This window comes from Chelon labrosus (assembly GCF_963514085.1).
Source record: "Chelon labrosus genome assembly, chromosome: 11".
In the NCBI taxonomy this organism is placed as follows: Eukaryota; Metazoa; Chordata; class Actinopteri; order Mugiliformes; family Mugilidae; genus Chelon; species Chelon labrosus.
The window spans coordinates 18,694,167-18,714,528 of record NC_140344.1 but is presented as its reverse complement, the minus strand read 5'-3'; the positions used below and the strand labels follow the sequence as shown (position 1 = coordinate 18,714,528).

Sequence of the window (20,362 nt, the reverse complement as noted above, 5' to 3'; positions counted from 1 at the left end):
CGTCTTTCATATTTTGCCTTTTTGGCAGTTTCCTCCTCCATTTGATACTGAAGATCATGCAAAGTTGCAGTTAAAATGTCAACTTGTTTTTGCATTTCATCTCCTTCATTTTCCAGTTGGGTGACCTTAGCACGCAGATATGCTTTGCGTTGATTTATGACTGAAATCTTTTTTTCCAGCCCACGTACAGTTTGTTCTGACTTGGAGTTAAAGTTCTTCCACACAGAATCCAGTTTATGGAGCTCCTGAATTGAAGTTAGATATTGTTTTTCACACTCTGCATTTTCAGTCATTTCCTCCTCCACTTGATGCTGAAGATCACACAAAGCTGCCCTCTGAGCATCAGTCTCTTTTTGCATTTCGTCTCTTTCATTTTCCAATTGGGCAACCGTCGCAAGGAGATTTGTGTTCTGTTCATTCATAACCAATATTTGTTTTTCTAGATCAAATACTTTTAATCCAGACTCAGAATCCAGTTTATGGAACTCCTCTTGTAAACTCAGATATCGTCTTTCATGTTCTGTCTTTTTGGCAGTTTCCTCCTCCATTTGATGTTGAAGATCATGCAAAGTTGACCTTGAAATGTCAACTTGTTTTTGCATTTCATCTCCATTTTCCAGTTGGGTGACCTTAGCAAGGAGATTTGTGTTCTGTTCATTCAGAACTGATATTTGTTTTTCTAGATCAAATACTTTTAGTCCAGACTCAGAATCCAGTTTATGGAACTCCTCTTGTAAACTCAGATATCGTCTTTCATATTCTGCCTTTTTGGCAGTTTCCTCCTCCATTTGATGTTGAAGATCATGTAAAGTTGACCTTGAAATGTCAACTTGTTTTTGCATTTCATCTCCATTTTCCAGTTGGGTGACCTTAGCAAGGAGATTTGTGTTCTTTTCATTGATAACCAATATTTGTTTTTCTAGATCAAATACTTTTAGTCCAGACTCAGAATCCAGTTTATGGAACTCCTCTTGTAAACTCAGATATCGTCTTTCATATTCTGCCTTTTTGGCAGTTTCCTCCTCCATTTGATGTTGAACATCATGCAAAGTTGCCCTTAAAATGTCAACTTGTTTTTGCATTTCATCTCCATTTTCCAGTTGGGTGACCTTAGCAAGGAGATTTGTGTTCTGTTCATTCAGAACTGATATTTGTTTTTCTAGATCAAATACTTTCAGTCCAGAATCAGAATCCAGTTTTTGGAGCTCCTCTTGTGAACTCAGATATCGTCTTTCATATTCTGCCTTTTTGGCAGTTTCCTCCTCCATTTGATGCTGAAGATCATGCAAAGTTGCCCTTAAAATGTCAACTTGTTTTTGCATTTCATCCCCATTTTCCAGTTGGGTGACCTTAGCAAGGAGATTTGCGTTCTGTTCATTCATAACCGATATCTGTTTTTCTAGATCAAATACTTTTAGTCCAGACTCAGAATCCAGTTTATGGAACTCCTCTTGTAAACTCAGATATCGTCTTTCATATTCTGTCTTTTTGGCAGTTTCCTCCTCCATTTGATGCTGAAGATCATGCAAAGTTGCCCTCGAAATGTCAACTTGTTTTTGCATTTCATCTACTTCATTTACCAGTTTGGTGACCTTAGCAAGGACATTTGTGTTCTCTTCATTCATAACCGATATTTGTTTTTCTAGATGAAATACTTTTAGTCCAGACTCAGAATCCAGTTTATGGAACTCCTCTTGTAAACTCAGAAATCGTCTTTCATATTCTGCCTTTTTGGCAATTTCCTCCTCCATTTGATGTTGAAGATCATGCAAAGTTGACCTTGAAATGTCAACTTGTTTTTGCTTTTCATCTCCATTTTCCTGTTGGGTGACCTCAGCAAGGAGATTTGTGTTCTGTTCATTCATAACCGATATCTGTTTTTCTAGATATAATACTTTCAGTCCAGACTCAGAATCCAGTTTATGGAACTCCTCTTGTAAACTCAGATATCGTCTTTCATGTTCTGCCTTTTTGGCAGTTTCCTCCGCCATTTGATGCTGAAGATCATGCAAAGTTGCCCTTAAAATGTCATCTTGTTTTTGCATTTCATCTACTTCATTTTCCAGTTGGGTGACCTTAGCAAGGAGATTTGCGTTGTGTTCATTTATGACTGAAATCTTTTTTTCCAGCACTAGTACAGTTTGTTCTGACTTGGAGTTAAAGTTCTTCCACACAGAATCCAGTCTATGGAGCTCCTGAATTGAAGTTAGATATTGTTTTTTATATTCATCCTTTTCAGTCATTTCCTCCTCCACTTGAAGCTGAAGATCAAGCAAAGCTGCCCTCAGAGCATCAGTCACTTTTTGCTTTTCCTTTCTAAGATTTTCCAGTAAAGCCACCTTTTCCACGACATTTTTATGCATTTCATTTTCAGCTGATTTGAATTTCTTAAAATCTGAATATGCTTTCAAGAGCTCTTCCTGGTAACGTTGATATCGTCTCTTATATCGGGTCTTTTTGTTCATTTCCTTATTTAATTTCAATTGAAGCTCATGAAGTCTCTGTTGAGGGTTCGGTGGCATATCTTCCTCCTCTAAGATATATAGTCTACGTGATTCCGGTATCTCTGCAACGCGCAGTGAATTGTTAAAATTATTTTGAGACATGGCTTCTATTGTGTTAACTGTATAACCGAAATTTAAATGGTTGGTGTGATTTGGGGTTCTTCGTCCGATTTTCTCAAGTCAAAAAAATTCCACAGAAATTTCAAAAAGAAATTTGTATTAAATCGTGTCCTATAAGATCTGTGTGACGTCACACCACGTCAAACTTCAGCACTGTGACTTCAAAGTGACCTTTTGTTTTCCTTTGAAGATGTTGCCTAGCAACGATGGCGTCTTACGTTCCTTGCAAGCAGCCAGGTCAGCTGAGGACAGAGATTTTGGCTTTTCAGACTTTTTCAGGATTTCATCATAGCTACCCAGTGCACGTCCCCAGAGATATGCTCGGTGAGTTTGGAGCAGATCGGACTTGTCCAGAGACGTGATCACACATATGGCTTACATTCCCTTGCCATAACATTTGGTACACAAGTGGGAAATACGTCCTAATACAACAGTCTACTGCATTAAATCTAGGCTTCATGAAAGTTAAATTTGTTCAGTTTATTTTTGAAACAATTTAAGACAATTGTTTATTCTTGTGGTGCTGTTACACTGGATTTAATTAACAACAAAGGTTTCTGTTATGTAGTCAAGCGCACTGTTATCTGTTATTTTAAATAAGAGATAGTGAAGGTGATCGTTCTTGTCGAGTGTTGCCTTGGCAATGGCAAATGCCCATTACCATTGAAAACGCATGAAAACAGACCATTTATTTACCTAATTTCATATTTATGTTTTACATAGTATTATGTCCAGGATATGTATTATATTTAATTCATCTGATGGGAATATAACGCAGGCCATATCAGCTATTTAAACTATTTGCAATAGACGAGGAGGGAGCGCAGACTGCGGGAGAAGCTGCGGCGGTGACTCCGGTGAACCGGTAGGAGGAGACTGTGCTCTGTCTTCCGTGTTTACCCGAACACTGTCCTAATTACACCGCACGATAGTACCTTTGTGCACGTTTCTGTGCCCTCGTCCACTTTCTTTTTATCTAGGGGAAAAAAATAAAATAAACAAGCGATCGCTCTGCATTTTGCGGCTCCACCACAACGTGTCTTGTTAACACAGCGATATCTGGGAGTGATCGACTGCCTCATCCATGCATTGGAGTCCCGGGCCCCGGCACACCGGCTCCGGCTCCAGCCATGTCGGCCAGGAATGTAGCGACTGGCGGCGGTGACAGAGCGGGAGGCGAACCGGCAGGTAATTAAACAACAAAACGTGTTCAACTTCAAATTTGATGTTAATAAGACAAGCTGAGGGACAGTGCGGCGTGGCGATTTACCAGAAAGAAGGAAGGAAGGAAGCGCAGCGGCGTTTAGTGGCAGTTTCTCACCGGTTAACTTTGCGCTATCCCAAAACTAGGTCAGTAGATCAGTGGAGCAAGCTCGCCCTCTAACGCTACGACATTTATGTAACCCTGCACGACGATGTTTGTCACACCGCCAAATTTTTGCGAAGAATATATTGACGTGTGCCGTTTTACTTGTCAACGAGAACAACATTATTTACACGTAAACGGTTGTGTTTAATTCCCGCTGATGTTTACACAAACGGATAACCCAAATGTTAGCTTAGCAACAAGGCCTGGTTACCGGGGCAATGATCCCAACAGACAGAGATGGGTCTGTTAGAGGTAGTTTTACAGCCCAGGACAGTAAATTACTGTAAATATATTTAATAATTTGGTAGTCTGTGGTGTGCGATATAAAATAGCAGCTATGTGTGTTGCTGTTTATGCTTTCCTAACGTTTTAATCGGCCATATATTAGTTTTTGTGTTAGCTAACAGCCTGTAAGTTAGCTGTGCCTTTTCCTCTCTTTACACAGTGACCGTTAAAATAAACCCCTTTGTTTGACCCGATAACAATAAATTAGGTCAAACTTCCGTAGTAATTAACGCCATCGTTAGGTTTGATTTGAACAGTAAAATTATGTTAAAATGCACTGTGGAAGCGTCCTTTTGTGGTTTCTAACTAATGACTCATATCTAAGATTGTCAAACAGGAAGTGTCCCTCAAAGAGACTGTAGTCTGTCCCCTTAAATCTAGACATTGAAAGACCATTTAACAATAAAATACACGCAAATAACACGCCTCAAACTGAGGAGGGAAAAAAAAAATGTGTAAAAATGTGTTTTTACATAATCAATAGCAGTTTCAACTATTTATATCCAATTTCAGACATAAAAAAATATAATTGATAATGCGATACATCCAGTGTCGAAATATTCTTCCTGTAAACAAAGGTTAGGTTATGTGTCTTGCATTGCTATTACAATGCCTACTGGTGTTTGTGTAGCCAGCGAGTTACATATAATGTAGGTCAAACTGGATCATTACTTTAGTTATTTCTGGCTGGTCGTCGGATATCCTAGATTAGGAATTAAAATGCAGTATTAATGAATATGAGGATTTGTGGTTTGGTAGAAAAATGGACACCTATTAGATGTAAGGAATCCAGTCTAGGATTGGATTATAAACCTGGAACCTTTAAGGAAACAAGGCTTTTGAAGATCAGGTTCAAAAATAGTGCTGGTTTTAATCATATAAGACAAAAAACTTTTTCTAAATAACGTGCACACTGCCACATTATTATTCAATTTATGTTTTAAAGATAGATGGTCTTCAGAGGATCTCTGAGCTGTTGACAGGCATGTTGCATTGTGGGTAATGACAAGGTAGCGCAATTATGCTGAAATAAATAAGATATTATAAGATTATAAGGTATTATCTTATTTACCTCCTCCAGATATGGTCTGGGTGCTTCTTGGGTGCATGTACACTTAAACAAAAAGGTGTTCACTTGGAACGGGAGAAACATTTTTAAGCCAGGCGTTAATATGACTGAAGTGTGTTCTCAGTCCACTGTATGTTTTTCTCTCTGTTGCTTGGACAACCTTATCGTGCTGCTTCTTTTAGTTGAATTCGATTTGTCCAAACTTTTGCAAAGCGATCTTACATGACAGAACCTGCAATACAAAACCGTTTAATTGTCTGTCAGGTAGAATGTCCTAGTACTTTCTTTATGCATTTTCAGGTTTCTTCTGTAGGTTGCCTTTTTTTCTTTGCCTACCAATACGTTAATTCTTGTTCAATTTTGATGCTGTGAACTTTGTGCCATAACAGCATAAATGTTTGATGGCAGCAACAATTAAAAATTGAAGAATGAGGACTTACTGGGCAGATGCCAGGGCACTGCATGATTAATTTTATGAATCTAAGTTCGGGTGGCACAAGGTAGCTCATGACTTGTTTTTACCACACAGTTTGAACATTTTGTGCTTGTTTTTTTGTTATGAATATTTCTTTGGCAGCTTTTGTCGGTTCCTTCAAGTGCAACTGGTGCTCATTCAGGTATCAGGTGAATTAAATATTTAACAAACTTGAACTTGAGAGAGGGATTGTTGTCGTTATGGGCCTTAAGTCCTGTCAACCACTTGCCATCTTTGTAACCCTGTAATACAGTAGATCTTGAGATTAAAAGTCAGGTTGCTGGATATGTGGTCTTTTGTGGCCTTGACAAAATCACAGTCATGGCATGAAAGGTCATGGTAGAATAGATATTAGGCTGTGAAGGCATAGAAATGGAGGCAGTAGAGGTGCATAGTCTCATAATAGCTCCTCCACAGCAGTTTGGGCTTCACTGGTCTTTACCAACACGTGATGGCATCTGTTCAAAAAGGTACAGAATCTATATGGATAAGCAAGCACTGTACATGCTGGCACTGTGAGCATCCAGATTTCAAATTGCATTCTGTGCTTTCGAAAATCAAACGGTGGTGACTCACTGGGGAGCTCCTTGAGGCTTTCTTTTCTCTTGGCCAATAGGAGTAGCTAATTGACGTACTTAGGAGTTCAAAAGTCCAACAGTGTGATTGATTGGGTCCTTGACAATGACAATGCGTTTGTTCGCACGTAATGTGTCAATGCAATGCAGTGTCTTAGCTATACCGAGGGAAATTCAGTGTCCAGTAGCTTCATCACATAGAAACCGATATGAAAGATAAATATAATACTATGTAAAATATACAGTAGTATCATCACTGACCAGAGTCCAGTTGGTTCCTCATAGGGAGTCGTTGTAGAGGCCGCGAGGTGCCCTTCTTCTTAGTGCTGCCTCACCAGCACACCACAGGGTAGAAGGCGATAGTCTGGTAGAACATGCCCGGCAGCTTCCGGCAGATAATAAACAACCTTAGCCTTTGTATACTGAGTCTGTGTTAGCCGACCAGTTTGTGATCCAGTTCACCTATAAGACCCAGGTACTCATAGGTCTGAGCCACGTCTACACGTTCCCCGTTGATGTTTACAGGCTGAAGGTGGGGTCCGGACCTCTGGAAATCCACTACCATCTCCTTGGTTTTAGCTGTATTGATCAGAAGACACTTGGTAAAAAATAAAAGGAATTAAGACAACTGCACGACTGAATTGCATGCGCGCCTCAAAAGTTCCTCTCCCCAAATTCATTGCGAGAGACTTTCTGACCTCAAAACGAAAAGTCGTCAGCGCAGTTATTTGGACTATTGCAGTGTGTTTGTTTGATTCTTTGTTGGTAGCCAGGGAATCGTTGCCGTGCCCTTGTCTATTGTGTTTTTGACAAGAATTCAACGACACTCCCTTAGAGCAGATACTTATGGCTAGGATGACGACGCTGCTTTCCAGTGCCGTTCTAAGCAGTTTGTTTATGTTGCGTGTAAACAACTTTCCTCCACTGCATGAATCTGAACTTTTTGGTGAATGCTATCATAAGGTAAAGGTTAAAGTTTGGGACGGTTTTTTGTTCATAGATTCCATGTTAAAATATCTAATTTTGAGAAAAGGTTGAAATGTTATTGGTAGAAGTTAGGGTTATTTACACACTTTGTTTAAAACACACAGGAAGGTATTTCTTTAAGAGCTATAGGAACTAAGAAGAAGTTACCTATAGCTCCGATATTGTTGGAAACTCCAGCACGACACCATTTTGCCTTAACAATCTGTGTCAACCATTCATTGTTGGCTGAAAGGATAACTCGATCTTGGTGTCTGCTGTCAGTTTCCATTGCGGCTAAGATGACGTCAGTTCAAAGTAAAATCATCTGCTCTAGTCTTTGGCTGGAAGGGAAACAACTACCCAAACTTTTTCTGCACTCTTACCCAACTGCTCTGCCCAGTCCGGTTTGCGACTGCACCCTCGACTGCCCCTGATTCTCAGTCTGTGAATGTAGCAAAACACCAAAAAGCTCTACAGTCTTCACCCAGAAACATAAACGCCAGATCCGTCTGTATTGACATGTTCAGTTATGGCGATATTCCACGTATGTAGGGGCAAATACATTGACAAATTACCAATACTATTAAACAGGTTAATATGTAGATTGGTACAGCAGGTGTTTGACTGCTTTGCTATCCCCTAGAATCTGCTCATCAGCTGTTTTTGAATATCATAATACAACAGTTTCATACTTTACCACTTGCGTTTACGAAGTTGCTTATCTGTACACCTTAATGCGGAAGTTCAAAGGATGTACTAATGCGTGAGAGCCTATCATTTATGACCAGCGCAATGGTGTGTTGTGCGTTTCAGAGGATGTGCTGGTTGAAGAAAATCAAAGCAGTTCTGTGTCCCTGTCCAGCCTGATGACCACGTCCTCAGCCGCTGGAATGTCCTTGAGCATGGAGATGCCTCGGAAACGCAAGGGCAGCATGGACAACCAGTAAGCATGAGAGTGATTCAAAGTTAGGAAAATCTAAATCTAGTAACCTGAACTGATACGAGCTGGTGTTTATGACCTTTTTATGTTTTCCAGTGATTCAAAGTCTGTTTCAGTCCTTGATGCAGATATGGAAGAAGACCAAAACGGGTACTGTGTGCTAGTTAAAGGATAACTTTAAAAAAACATTAACTCTCTGTGGCACAGAGGAAGCTAAATAAGTCTTCATGTAAGCTGTTGCTTCCTGGAAAAAACCAAAAACATTTTTAATTATCGTTTTCTGTTTTTCCTGTACAGGTCAGATGGAGAGGACCAACATGTCAAAATTAAATGTTTCAGGTACGTAATATTTGACACGTATATATCTGACTTGATGTTCTTATCATCGATGCTAGATTAAATCGTGTCTCTGTAGGGAACCACATAGCCAAATTGAGAAGAGGAGACGGGACAAAATGAACAATCTCATAGACAAGCTGTCGGCCATGATCCCGACCTGTAACCCCATGTCCCGTAAACTGGACAAACTCACTGTGCTCAGAATGGCTGTGCAGCATCTCAAATCTCTCAAAGGTACCAAGTCAACTGAAGCCTATCGTTGTTGGAAATAATCTGCCCTCATATTTATTTATGCGCTCGCAACTGTGATGTTTTTTGTTGTTTTTACCATCTCTTTTGGTCCATTATCGTAAATGTTATGTTGCATGTAAAACGGCAGTCATTATGGCTAACCTGATGTTTCTTCTTTTTCCTTTTCCATCCTTCTATTGATTGGCTGTTACCAGATTTTCCTAGATCTCAGCAATCAGCATAAAGAGTACTTATGGTTAAAGCTCTCACATTTTCAGGTTCAGCAAGTTCCTTCTCTGAAGCCAACTACAAACCGTCATTCCTTCCGGACGAGGAGCTTAAACACCTCGTCCTTAAGGTAAACCTACAGTTGTATGTATAATAAATATTCATCATGAATACTCTTGCATTTAATTTGTTTGTTTTAGTCACTGCGTAGACTGGTGTAAGATTGATCTACAGTAGGTCATGATGCTTATATTTAGATACAAGAAAAATGTATAACTAGTTTAAAAATATACTCATTGGCCTCTTACATTTGTCTTGACCATGTCATCACATTGGTTCCCCCTATTCTCCCCCGTGTTTCTTTGTTGTGCAGGCTGCGGATGGGTTCCTGTTTGTAGTGGGCTGTGATCGTGGGAAAATAGTTTTTGTCTCAGAGTCCATCACGAAGATATTAAATTATAGTCGGGTAACACTTTTACATTTGTTACTGTGTCTGCAGCGTCTTTGTTTGTGTGGAAAAATCCCCGGAAACACCAGATGGACTGTGTTATCTTGGCACCAACACCAATAAATCAGAATCCATGAGCTGTGATCTGTAGCAACATGTTTGAGTGCACTTCTTCCATTATTGCACACTTAAGAAATGCAAAATTGATGACTATTGCATTATGTGATCACAATGGCACCAAACTTAAGACACAACTTGACACATTCCTTATAATTTTACCTGTCCATACATGTTCCTAATTATGCAATAACTACGAGCTTAAAGTTCACACTCTCAGCTTTGATTCAAGGGGTTGAACAAAAATGTCATGGGAAATATTAACATTCGAACCTCATTTTCGTGGGCTCAAATGTGATTCGGCAAATGAAAATAATTCTCATTCAGTCAACTTTGATAGTTTGTTGAGAATCATTAGCAGGCAACGACTGCCTAAAATCTGGAACCCATGGACTTTACCATCCAGTGGCTTCCCTCCTTCGTAGCCTTTACTACAACTCTCTTTGGTTTATGTTCATATGTCCTTCCAACTTTAGTTTTGTCTCCAGGAAGTGAAATGACTGCTCTATCAGGTTTAGATTAGCTAACTGACTCAGGCTGCAGAATAGTCCAAAAAAACAAAATGTATGAAGGCGACTAGACTTGAATAGTTTCTTGAAGATGCTGCATCACTCATCCAAGTAACTTCTGCAGTTCTAAGACAATAGCGTTAGAAGGCAACAGCATCCACTGTAAAATTACCGTAGTAGGCAGTTTTCTGATGGACAACAGCCACAGGTGATGCTATTTAAACCCCAACTCCCCTCCAGTCCTTTTGAACTGAAGAAGGTATTTGGATGAGTTGTGAAATGTCTTCAACAAACTCTTTAAGTCCAGTTGCCCTTGTTTCAGCTTGTTTTTTTTTAGATATGCTATGGCCTGGGTGACAATGGACTATGTCTGGGTTGCTTTCACAGTATGTTTTGAGTCATTGTCCATCTGTACTGTGAAGCGCTGTCCTATCAGCTTCGCTTTATTTGGCTCTATCTGAGGAGGCATAACTCCTACTTAATTCCTAAGCCCTTTGTCCAATTTGGATGTGAATACCCTTAAAAATTAAATCTGAGAGTTTAAAAAAAGATATTCACAGACTGTCACATACAAACACTTAGGCCTTCTAAAGAACATTTTGAAGCCTGAGCATCTGGCTCTAGGTACATACACGCCTCACACAGTGTCTGGTGTGCTCCCGGGGAACAGTCCACAGTCAGTGCACTTTGTTTAATTTGTCATCAGCAGGACTTTACTTTAGATGCTTTTGGCATTTCTTTTTGTCAGCATAGGATCCTTGATTTGGTTCCGTTTGATCAGCTGTTTGTTTTCTTCTAGGCGGAGCTGATTGGACAGAGTCTGTTTGATTACATCCACCCCAAGGACATGGGAAAAGTGAAGGAGCAGCTGTCGGCTTCTGAATTATACCCTCGAGAACGTCTAATAGATGCTAAAAGTAACACACTTATTTTTGTCTCCGTCTGTTTTGTTAATGCGTAAGAGTGCACTTAACACGCCGTTTGTGTCCTCAGCCGGTCTCCAGGTTCAGGCCGACCTCCCAGTCGGTGCAGCGCGGTTGTGTTCAGGCGCACGCCGCTCTTTCTTCTGTCGCATGAAGTACAACAAAGTTTCTGTCAAAATGGAAGAGAAGGAATCTCAGGCCAACACCTCCAAAAAGAAAGGTGGGGAAAACAGATCGCTTTTGTTTTCAGGTTTGAATTTATGGCATGAAGTTTGATTTTTTTTTTGTTGTTGTTGTTGTTGTTGCTGTTGTGTGTGTGTCATATTGGGCGCATGTGATTGTTTCTGTATTTTGCTTACAGAGTCGCAGAAGTACTGCACAGTCCACTGTACAGGCTACATGCGCAGCTGGCCTAGTAGCCAGATGGAAGCAGAGGGGGAGGGGGAAGCAGACAAGCAGGACAGCTCCCACTTCAGCTGTCTCGTAGCCGTGGGACGTGTCCACTCCCACTCATCTCCGCAGGTTAACGGCGAAGTACGAGTTAAACCCACAGAGTTCGTCACACGCTATGCTATGGATGGCAAATTCACCTTCGTTGACCAACGGTAAAGTTGACTTTCAGTGTGGGTTCATCTTCATCGACTAGCAGAATTGGTAGTGCATGGCTTACTTGTACTAATAGTTTAATATTTTAAGTTTAAAACAGTGGAAATATTATCTTCTAGCTAAATGCCTAAAACTAATATTTCTGTGCCCCGATCTTATCAAGAGTTCAACTTACACTTTACCACTGATGAGCATGTACTCAGATTGAACGTCTTATTATAGTGAAGATCAACAGGTCATGTCATGTGTAAAAGTCCTCATGAATAACCAACCTGTATCTGGTAAGTAGAGACCTTCAGTTAGGAAAATGTAGATGCTATTCATCCCCATTGAATTTCATCTCCCGATTCATACGAATCTCCCATTGTACTTATGACTTAAATTACAATATGCAATGTTTGTTTTTTTTTCCTTCCACAGAGCGACAACAGTTCTTGGTTACCTTCCTCAAGAACTGCTTGGGACATCGTGCTACGAGTACTTCCACCAAGATGACTTACCGCATTTAGCAGATAGGCATCGAAAAGGTACATTATTATTTATTTTAGCGGCCAAATATAATTTATGTTTCCTCTAATCAGTAAAAGGGAAGCTTATATGTACCGCCTTTAATCATGCAGCTCAGTTATATACACTCTTAGAACCCGTAAATTAATTACCGTTTCCGTTTATTCAAGGAGGTACCCTTCCAGTGTTTTCGCTGACTCACCATCTTACCGTTTTCCTTCCCCAGTGCTGCGGAGTAAAGAGAAAATCGAGACGAACTGCTATAAGTTCAAGACAAAGTATGGCTCCTTTGTCACACTGCAAAGTCAGTGGTTTAGTTTTGTAAATCCCTGGACCAAAGAAGTAGAATACATAGTGTCAACTAACACAGTCATATCGTGAGTATAAGCTTCAGTCCCTGCGTATGTCATTCAAATATGTGTGTAGACGGATGTTCATCAAATCTTCATCTGCTTTCTCATCCCATAACAAGGCATGATCACAGTCGGACGAGTCGGTCAGGAAACAAGTCCGAACAATCAAGCAACTCCAAGGCCTCTGAAGGTCAGCTCAAATGAGAAAAATTTTCTAAAGATACTACATTATTAAAGTCTCAGGTGTAGTGCGATGCCTAAAAAAGCAGATTGTTTGGTAGTAGCACTATTCTTTTGATTTATTTTTTATTTTTTCTCTGTCAGAAAATTGCAAGAAGTCCCTTCCAATCATACCGGGCATCTCCACCACACCTGGAACTATGATATATGCTGGAAGCATAGGGACCCAGATTGCCAATGAGCTGCTGGATTTCAACAGGTGTGGCATCACGCACAACATTTCTTCTTGTGTAACAGAGAAACTCACAATGTTAATAGATGGCTGTAGCTACCTTTTTGATTTTAATGAGACCTATAAAGCTAGTCTTATTAGTTGCTGTAAATGCTACTTGAAGTTTTAAGTTGATCTGTGTGCATTTCTTTAGGATGAACTCGTCACCTTCCAGTGGTAACGTCAGCCCGTTCAGCCTGCCACAGGATAAGTCTCCACAAACCCTCAGTCAAATCAGCAACAGTGTAAGTCTTTATACAACACACAAACAAAAATTATTAACTTCATAAAACTTTACAAACTTGGCCAGCCTAGTTTAACAGATGTGCCGGAAGATTTGTTAGACTGAACCGTTGGAGAAATCCTTTTTGGAAAGTGTTTGAAAAATGGAAGGCTCTTTTGAAAAAAATACTTGGCAGGGAATTGAATAAACCATCAGTCTGTCGTGGATTAGGTCCAAAAGTCTGCCCTCTGAAAGTCTTTGAAAGCTAGGAAGCAGTCAGCTTGAGGAAAGAAACTGCTCTGAAGTCTAGTGTTGAGGCAAAGGATACCTTTGTACCGCTTACCAGATGGCGGCAAGGCGCGCAGGCTGTGGCTTGGTTCATGTGGGTCTTCCTGCTTTGATATTTCTTAAGCGAGTGAGATTCATCTCTGAATGGGTCGATATCTGATCTGGTGTTTCTACTTTGCAGCCTATTACCATATTCTTTTACGTTCAAAAGCCCCAGGGTTGCTTTCACAGCTATGTTGAGGGTCCTTTTCTGTCTGTGAAGCGCTGTCCAATCTACCTTTCAGTCACATCATTATTAAACACTAGTAAGTGCCACTGGACTCGGGTCATGCCACTGGGTTTTCTTTGGATTATGAGCCTTCTCCATATTTTTTTCCTTCTACTCACTCTGGTACAGGTTGATCTTAGTACAAAGGATGCTTTTCTAGATGTTGTTTTGCAAAGATCAATGAACGGTTGACACCTTGCCTTTGCACTCACCTACTTTCTGGAGAGTGTTCTTCATTTGGCAGGGAATTGAATAAACCATCAGTCTATTGTGGATTAGGTCCAAAAGTCTGCCCTCTGAAAGTCTTTGAAAGCTAGGAAGCAGTTTGCTTGAGGAAAGAAACTACCTTTCAGTCATATCATTGTTAAACACTAGTAGTAAAGGGTTTTTTACCGTAGAAAGGATGCTGATGAAAAGAGGACTCCTGCATATTGAAGAGTTGTAATTTCTTATTCCTTGCCATCAAATTAAAGCTGAGAGTGTTATTCTGGGTCCTGACGATGCTTATTTTCCTGGTAATTGGTCACAGCCATTGCTCATCATCTTTTGGTTTCCAGGTGCCAAATGGAGAAACATCTGACATTGAGATGCCTGCAAAGTCCAGCTCAGACGATGAACCCCAAGGAGCTGCGTTCTCTGCAGGAGAAGCACTTATGGGTACTGTCTCTGGTCCTAACAATACAATTTATAAACTACTTCTCCCCCGGTATTACTCCATCAACTCCTTTCTCTTTGACTCTTCCTCAGGGGAGAATTCTCAGCTGGATTTGGACAGCATGGTCGGACCAGGCCTTGGTAGTCTTAGCAACGATGAGGCAGCCATGGCAGTGATCATGAGCCTCCTGGAGACGGACACTAATCTGGGAGAGACTGTGGATTTTGAAGAGATGCATTGGTCCTTATAGAATCTGCATTACAGTGTGACATGCAACACTTGGAAAACAAAACACGGGACCGTCAGTTTGTCGATGGCAAGAACTGCATAATGCTCACTCCAAGAAACAGCATTATATATGTTTTTTTTTTTTTAAAGACTTTAATTTATTAGTTAGCCTTTTCCACATAAGCTGTGTTTGGGTGGCTGCTCTATCAGGTGCGGGATCAACGGAAAACAAGGAGCAACTGCTTTCCCTCTTCAGAAAGAGGACGTGCCTATAAAGCCTTATAGCGGTTTGCCTGCCCTGACACGCTGTTCTTCTCCTCTTTCCTCAAGTCTACTGTCTAAATCCTCACAAGGTTGAAGAATCGATGAACGCAAAAGACAGCGATATGACATAAATCATGATGGCTCTGGATTCCTGCTTCTATTTCTCTCTTCCACCTACATTTAAACAAAGGTTGAGAGTGGTAATGCAAAAAAAAGAAAAAAAAAGAAAATTTGCACTGAATAGATTTAACGTTTTTAAACGGTTGTAATTTCACTAGGTACTGTACTTTTAATTAAAATGCGACACCACGACAACCTGGCCCATGTCTGCGACCCCTCAGGATCCAAACCGCTGGTATCCAGTGTACCACGGCAGACCACACTTCCATAACCTCTGCTCTTTGAGAGCCGCCTAACGACGTGGCGCTCTGAGATTTTTTTCTTAACTTGTCAGTATCTGAACATTGTCAAATGAAAACAGTCTATTAACCTCTTCTCTTGTACACAGACTTAAACATACTGTATATGTGTGGAGATGGTATGCTTTGCAAACATCATGTCTTCAGGCCAAATGTGTCTTAAAGGGAGAGTTTGCATAGGAAGCCGGGGATTTTTATTCATTCTAGCTTCAAACGTTTGACATTTCGTGGCAGTAGAAACATACACCTTCATAAATTTGTTGAGACCTGCCAGTTTCGGGCGCTTGGCCGTGCACTCACTGCTGTGTATTTATGAGCACTACAGTATGATGTCATGAAAAGCTAAACGGCACTTTAGAGGTGCTGAAATCGAGGTTTGGTTGCAGCGGCGAGACGGCAAACCCATTTCTCATCTGTGACATGTTCTCAATACATGTTTGAGGCTTGATGACGGACGTGATAACTCAGGGAGTTATCCAGTTTAAGGTTTTACATACTTCCCTGCGTACTGTTCATCGGTATGTGGTGTAGAGAGCCTGTTCCTGTTCACCTGCGCATCTGTGTTCATATTGTGAGCTGTCGTCTTTCAGATAAGCCATAGCTTTAGCGCTTTTTTTTTTTTCTTTTTTCTGTACTGTTATGCACTGACAGTCTAAAGACGTGTGATGTTTTTAGTGCGTGTTAGAGTCACACAGCTTTGCCATGCTCACATTTGTTAAGGGACTGTGCTATGCAGAGCAATCATTCCATGAATCCTAAACTTTAAAAGTTATGTTATTTTTCTCTCCGTGTGTAAAGGTCACATGCATGACTCCTAAAGATATGAAATCCTTTGCTGTCTTGTGATATGATATTTGGCGAGAACTTGAACGAGTCGGTGTGCGGTATGGATCCCGTTGTTATTTACCTCATAATTTGCCCATGGTTAAAACTGCACATTTTAGCTTTTATTAAAAAAAAAAAAAAAAAAAAGAAAGAAAAATTGCAATTATGTGATGACCTGTTTGTTTAGTGATCCACTGCTAAGAGTCATGTGGTTGTGAGTTGGATTTATTTTATATAATTACCAAAGTATAACAAAGTTATTATATTGGCTGTTGCACTTCAGTATACTGATCCCGATTAAGCAAAAAATATAAAAAATCTCAACATGTAGGGAATATAAAATGTATTAAAGACAAAAATAAGAAGATATATTTGGGCCTATGGAACATTCATTTTGTATTTTATCCCCTGGCGACTGTATGTTGCATTTGCCAGTTTACGTTAGAGAGTACAATAGAAAACTAACCCCATATCTAACCCAGTCACACCCCAACATTGTGAGGAGTGCTTTTGATTTCATGTCACGCCATTGTTCAGTGTCTCCTGCCACGATTTTCCTTTCTTGAGGGCTGTTAAGGATATTTCCAATAAGAACTCTTGCTTCAAGGAGAGGTTGTTGAGAAATATGAAAAATTCTGTCTTTTCTCCCTAATGCTTGAATTGTGAAGAGCCAGTCGACGGAGGAGCTGAACTCACGAGGACCCTCCAGTCTGTGTCCGAAGTGCCTTTGGACATTCCTGCTCGGACACGCGTCGAGGCTGTGTGGCTTTCGGAGACCTCCTCCCACGTGGTCGCCTCGGGCCGGGCTGAAAGGAGGGCTAAAACGTATCATTGGATTAACTTGACCCAACATGGCGAGCCGTGCTCATCCTGTATGAAGTGGGAGGCTTGTTCAGAGATGAAATGGAAACTGTACATGTTGGCTTCGACGCTCACTACCTAACCAAACATCCTGAGCTATGGAGTCGTGCCATAGATGCAAAACTGGTCATTTTTAAAAGGCAAAAAGGACATTTTGTATTACTGCTACTACTACTACTACTTTGTTCCCATTTATTTTGTTCAATCATCGCACTGTTGTGGCTGTCATTTCCCCAGAAAGCTAAAATATTGCTCACACATCATCTTATTTGGTAACTGAGTGATAAACCCTTTTAAGAAGTCACATACTTTGCTTTTGTCTCCATGTGAAATAAAATAGTTTTGGTAACCTGGGGAACATTTTTCTTTTATTTCATCCTGTTCTTTGTGATTCAGTCGTTAGATTTTGTCACAATATTAGACCCAGGAAGTTAAGACTGCTGAACCTTAGAACCTTACGTCTTGGCATTACTCTGTTATTCCACTCTTTATCGCTGTATTTCTGGATTCTCATTAGATTTTACGACCCCCGAGGAAATACTTTCTGTGTTTGTCTGTTGCATTATCTCTTGATACTGTCAACATGGAACGGGACGTCTTCCTCCCCATCAGGGATGTTTTCCCAGGTTGTCACGTTGTTAATAAATGTTAGTCTACTACATCCTTAACAGGAACTCTATCAATATTTTAGAAATATCTAAACTTTTTGCGCCCTTCAGAGTTTTCTACATTTCTTGCATAAAAATGACTCGAAACGTCAGCGGATTTCACACAAGTCGGAAATATCATACGTGTACTTTTATTCATTCAACAAAAGCATGTGAAATCTTGTACAGCAATAACAGGAACTAAACATTTCCGGCAACTGCTCAGAGGAATTTTAGCCCATTCCTCAGCACAGAACCGCTATAGTTGTTGAGACGTTTTCCTCACGTCAACCGCTTTGCTTCAGATCCTTCCAAGACATTTCTTCTTTGACTTGGCGATTCCAAAGCACCATTTTTGTTCTTCTGTCACCATTCTCTTGTAGGACAACTTGTGTATGCACGGCTCAGTTTCTCTAAAGATTCAGCTCACAGACAGGTGTCCTGACATTGCTGAAGCAGCGCTGTATATTTGGTCCAAATAGCACAGAACACAGAATTAAAAATGTTTAATCAAGCTCATGGCACTTTTCAGTCTGCTGTCTTATATCTCTTGTTGCAGTACATTGGGAGGCAGCCTGCCTTTTTATTAATTACACTCTCCTTCTACTGCCCCTATGTACAGCCTTTTTATCCCCCCCTATGAGCAGATTAGCTCAGAGTAATTTGTCAGATGTGATAAGGCAGTGGTGTGTGCAATTAAGAAAGCATGGCCTAAGCTGGGATTTGGTGTGTATATAAAGTCAGTGGAGGATCGGGAGCTGTTGCTCCTCCTTTACAGAATGGGCCAAGCTGCTACGCTGCCATGTAAGAGTGGGGAGTCTTATGTTACAGAGCTGTATCAGTGGTTCAGGTAAGATTTTACTTTGACTTTCAAATTTCCACAGAAAGTAATTTCAAGCTGCTTAGATGTATTCAAGAGACTTGTAAGTAAATGAAAGGTGAAAGAGGATAGAGTGAGGAAATGTCCCATTAGAGCTCTTTCAACCTGTAGAGTTTCTGTATGTTTTAAGCTTAAAACTGCTAAATATTAAAATATGTATCTGCCAGGAGACATAGAATTTATTTTCCATTAAATAAAAAATAATCTTAGCAAGTTTTTATTTTACCTTTTTGCCCTGGAAGCGTGAATCTCAACTTCATGACCGTCACTGCTTAGCTTCACGCTGCCATGATGCAGTAAATTAGTCCAAAATCATTTGGCCTAATTATCCGAGCACTCTCTCAGGGTGTAAACAAGCTTTCAAACAAGTGTAATCTCTGCAGGCTGGGGATGGGCTGACCTTAATTCTTATAATTCTCAGTTTAAAAGACACATTTTCTCCTGCTACAAATCCTGACCCGTAGCCAAACTGCTTGTATTACAACCAAAACCGTTTTGTACTTTAATGCATTTTCTTTTGTGACAGAAAGTTCATCAATGAATGCCCAAGCGGGTTGATCACTCTTCACGAGTTTAAAAGACATTTCTGTGAAGGAACTGTGGGCAGTGAATCAGCAGAGTATGCAGAACAGATTTTCCGCACGTTGGACAATAATGAAGTAAGCAGCACATTTGTTCTGCAGCAACACCAACAGTAAATACCACTATAACAACAATGCACCAATACAGTCGAGCTGAGTGGTAATGCCAGGCTGCTTTTCTTCAGGACGGGGTGGTCGATTTCAGGGAGTACGTCATGGCCATCAGCATGCTCATTGAGGGTTCAGCTGTTCAGAAGCTACGCTGGTCGTTCAAGCTCTACGACAAAGACAAGGACGGGGCCATCACAAAGGAGGAAATGCTGGAGATTATGGAGGTGTGTGTGTGTGTTTGGCTACATTGCACACAAAACTCTGTTCTGCTAAGTCCCAGATGTTGCATCTTTCTGTTCGGCTGGTGTGTGTGTGTGTTTCCTTGTGTTCGCAGGCTGTTTACAAGATGAACGTAGCCGCTGCTTTGACCAAACCCAACACACTTACAGCTGAAGAATGCACCAACAGGATATTTGTGAGATTAGATAAAGACAACAACGGTGAGGAAATGTTTGCCTTTTTTTTCTGCTCAAAATCGTAGATCTAACAGGGATGCTACACTCACTACGCCCACTGCCCTCAGTGAATTGACCTCACTGGGTTAAGAGTTGTGTTTTCTGTAGAAGAAGGTAAATATGCCAACAAAACAGCCTCTTGCCATAATGCTAGAACAGTAGATTTCTCATAAATGCTTTATGAGAGCATCTGCAAAATAATACAACTAATATTCTTTCCATAATATGTTTCATGTGGTAAACTAACATTAAAAACCGTGAAGCTCTTAGTAATCCCGCCATATAACAGGAGGGAACCAAATCAAACGATATTAATAGAGTCTGTCCTCTCTGTGTCTAATCACTCCCCGTCCTTGTTCTGCCTGTAGCCATCATCAGTCTGGAGGAGTTCATAGAGGGAGCGCTGGACGATGATTGGATCAGAGAGATGTTGGAATGTGACCCCAGCACTGTGAAGGTGGAGAGGCCCCTGAGGAGGGATGCTGCTTTGGGGACCCACAGTTGACCTGAAGTGGGGTCTTACTGTACACTGTATACTGTGTAGGGAGAAACAAGCCAGTTCATGGTTGGACTCAAATTTTCCAGCATCCAGATTATATCATCATCTGTTGGACAGCTTTAACAAAGAAAAATAAAACATTT

At 40.6% G+C, this 20,362-nt stretch overlaps 2 protein-coding genes across 3 annotated transcripts; both read left to right on the top strand.

Moving 5' to 3' along the window:
* Positions 1 to 3,402: 3,402 nt before the first annotated feature.
* Positions 3,403 to 17,284, top strand: bmal2 (basic helix-loop-helix ARNT like 2). 2 transcript variants are annotated; one of them, XM_084554917.1, is made up of 17 exons: positions 3,403 to 3,812; positions 8,177 to 8,306; positions 8,400 to 8,453; positions 8,601 to 8,642; positions 8,719 to 8,876; positions 9,152 to 9,231; positions 9,475 to 9,567; positions 10,975 to 11,092; positions 11,169 to 11,318; positions 11,460 to 11,703; positions 12,125 to 12,231; positions 12,438 to 12,588; positions 12,684 to 12,754; positions 12,889 to 13,003; positions 13,170 to 13,260; positions 14,352 to 14,451; positions 14,542 to 17,284. In XM_084554917.1, exons 1-17 carry the CDS (start codon positions 3,755 to 3,757, stop codon positions 14,697 to 14,699), a joined length of 1,920 nt encoding a protein of 639 aa, XP_084411043.1. In that variant the 5' UTR covers positions 3,403 to 3,754; the 3' UTR covers positions 14,700 to 17,284. The 2 variants fall into 2 exon arrangements, with proteins under 2 accessions (XP_084411043.1, XP_084411044.1); XM_084554918.1 differs by lacking the exon at positions 9,475 to 9,567.
* A 1,188-nt stretch (positions 17,285 to 18,472) lies between these two features.
* LOC311495826 (guanylyl cyclase inhibitory protein) lies at positions 18,473 to 20,262 on the top strand (the record flags this gene model as incomplete). Its single annotated transcript, XM_084555442.1, has 5 exons — positions 18,473 to 18,543; positions 19,100 to 19,232; positions 19,340 to 19,489; positions 19,600 to 19,705; positions 20,089 to 20,262. 5 exons carry the CDS (start codon positions 18,473 to 18,475, stop codon positions 20,223 to 20,225), a joined length of 597 nt encoding a protein of 198 aa, XP_084411568.1. The 3' UTR covers positions 20,226 to 20,262.
* Positions 20,263 to 20,362: the final 100 nt, after the last annotated feature.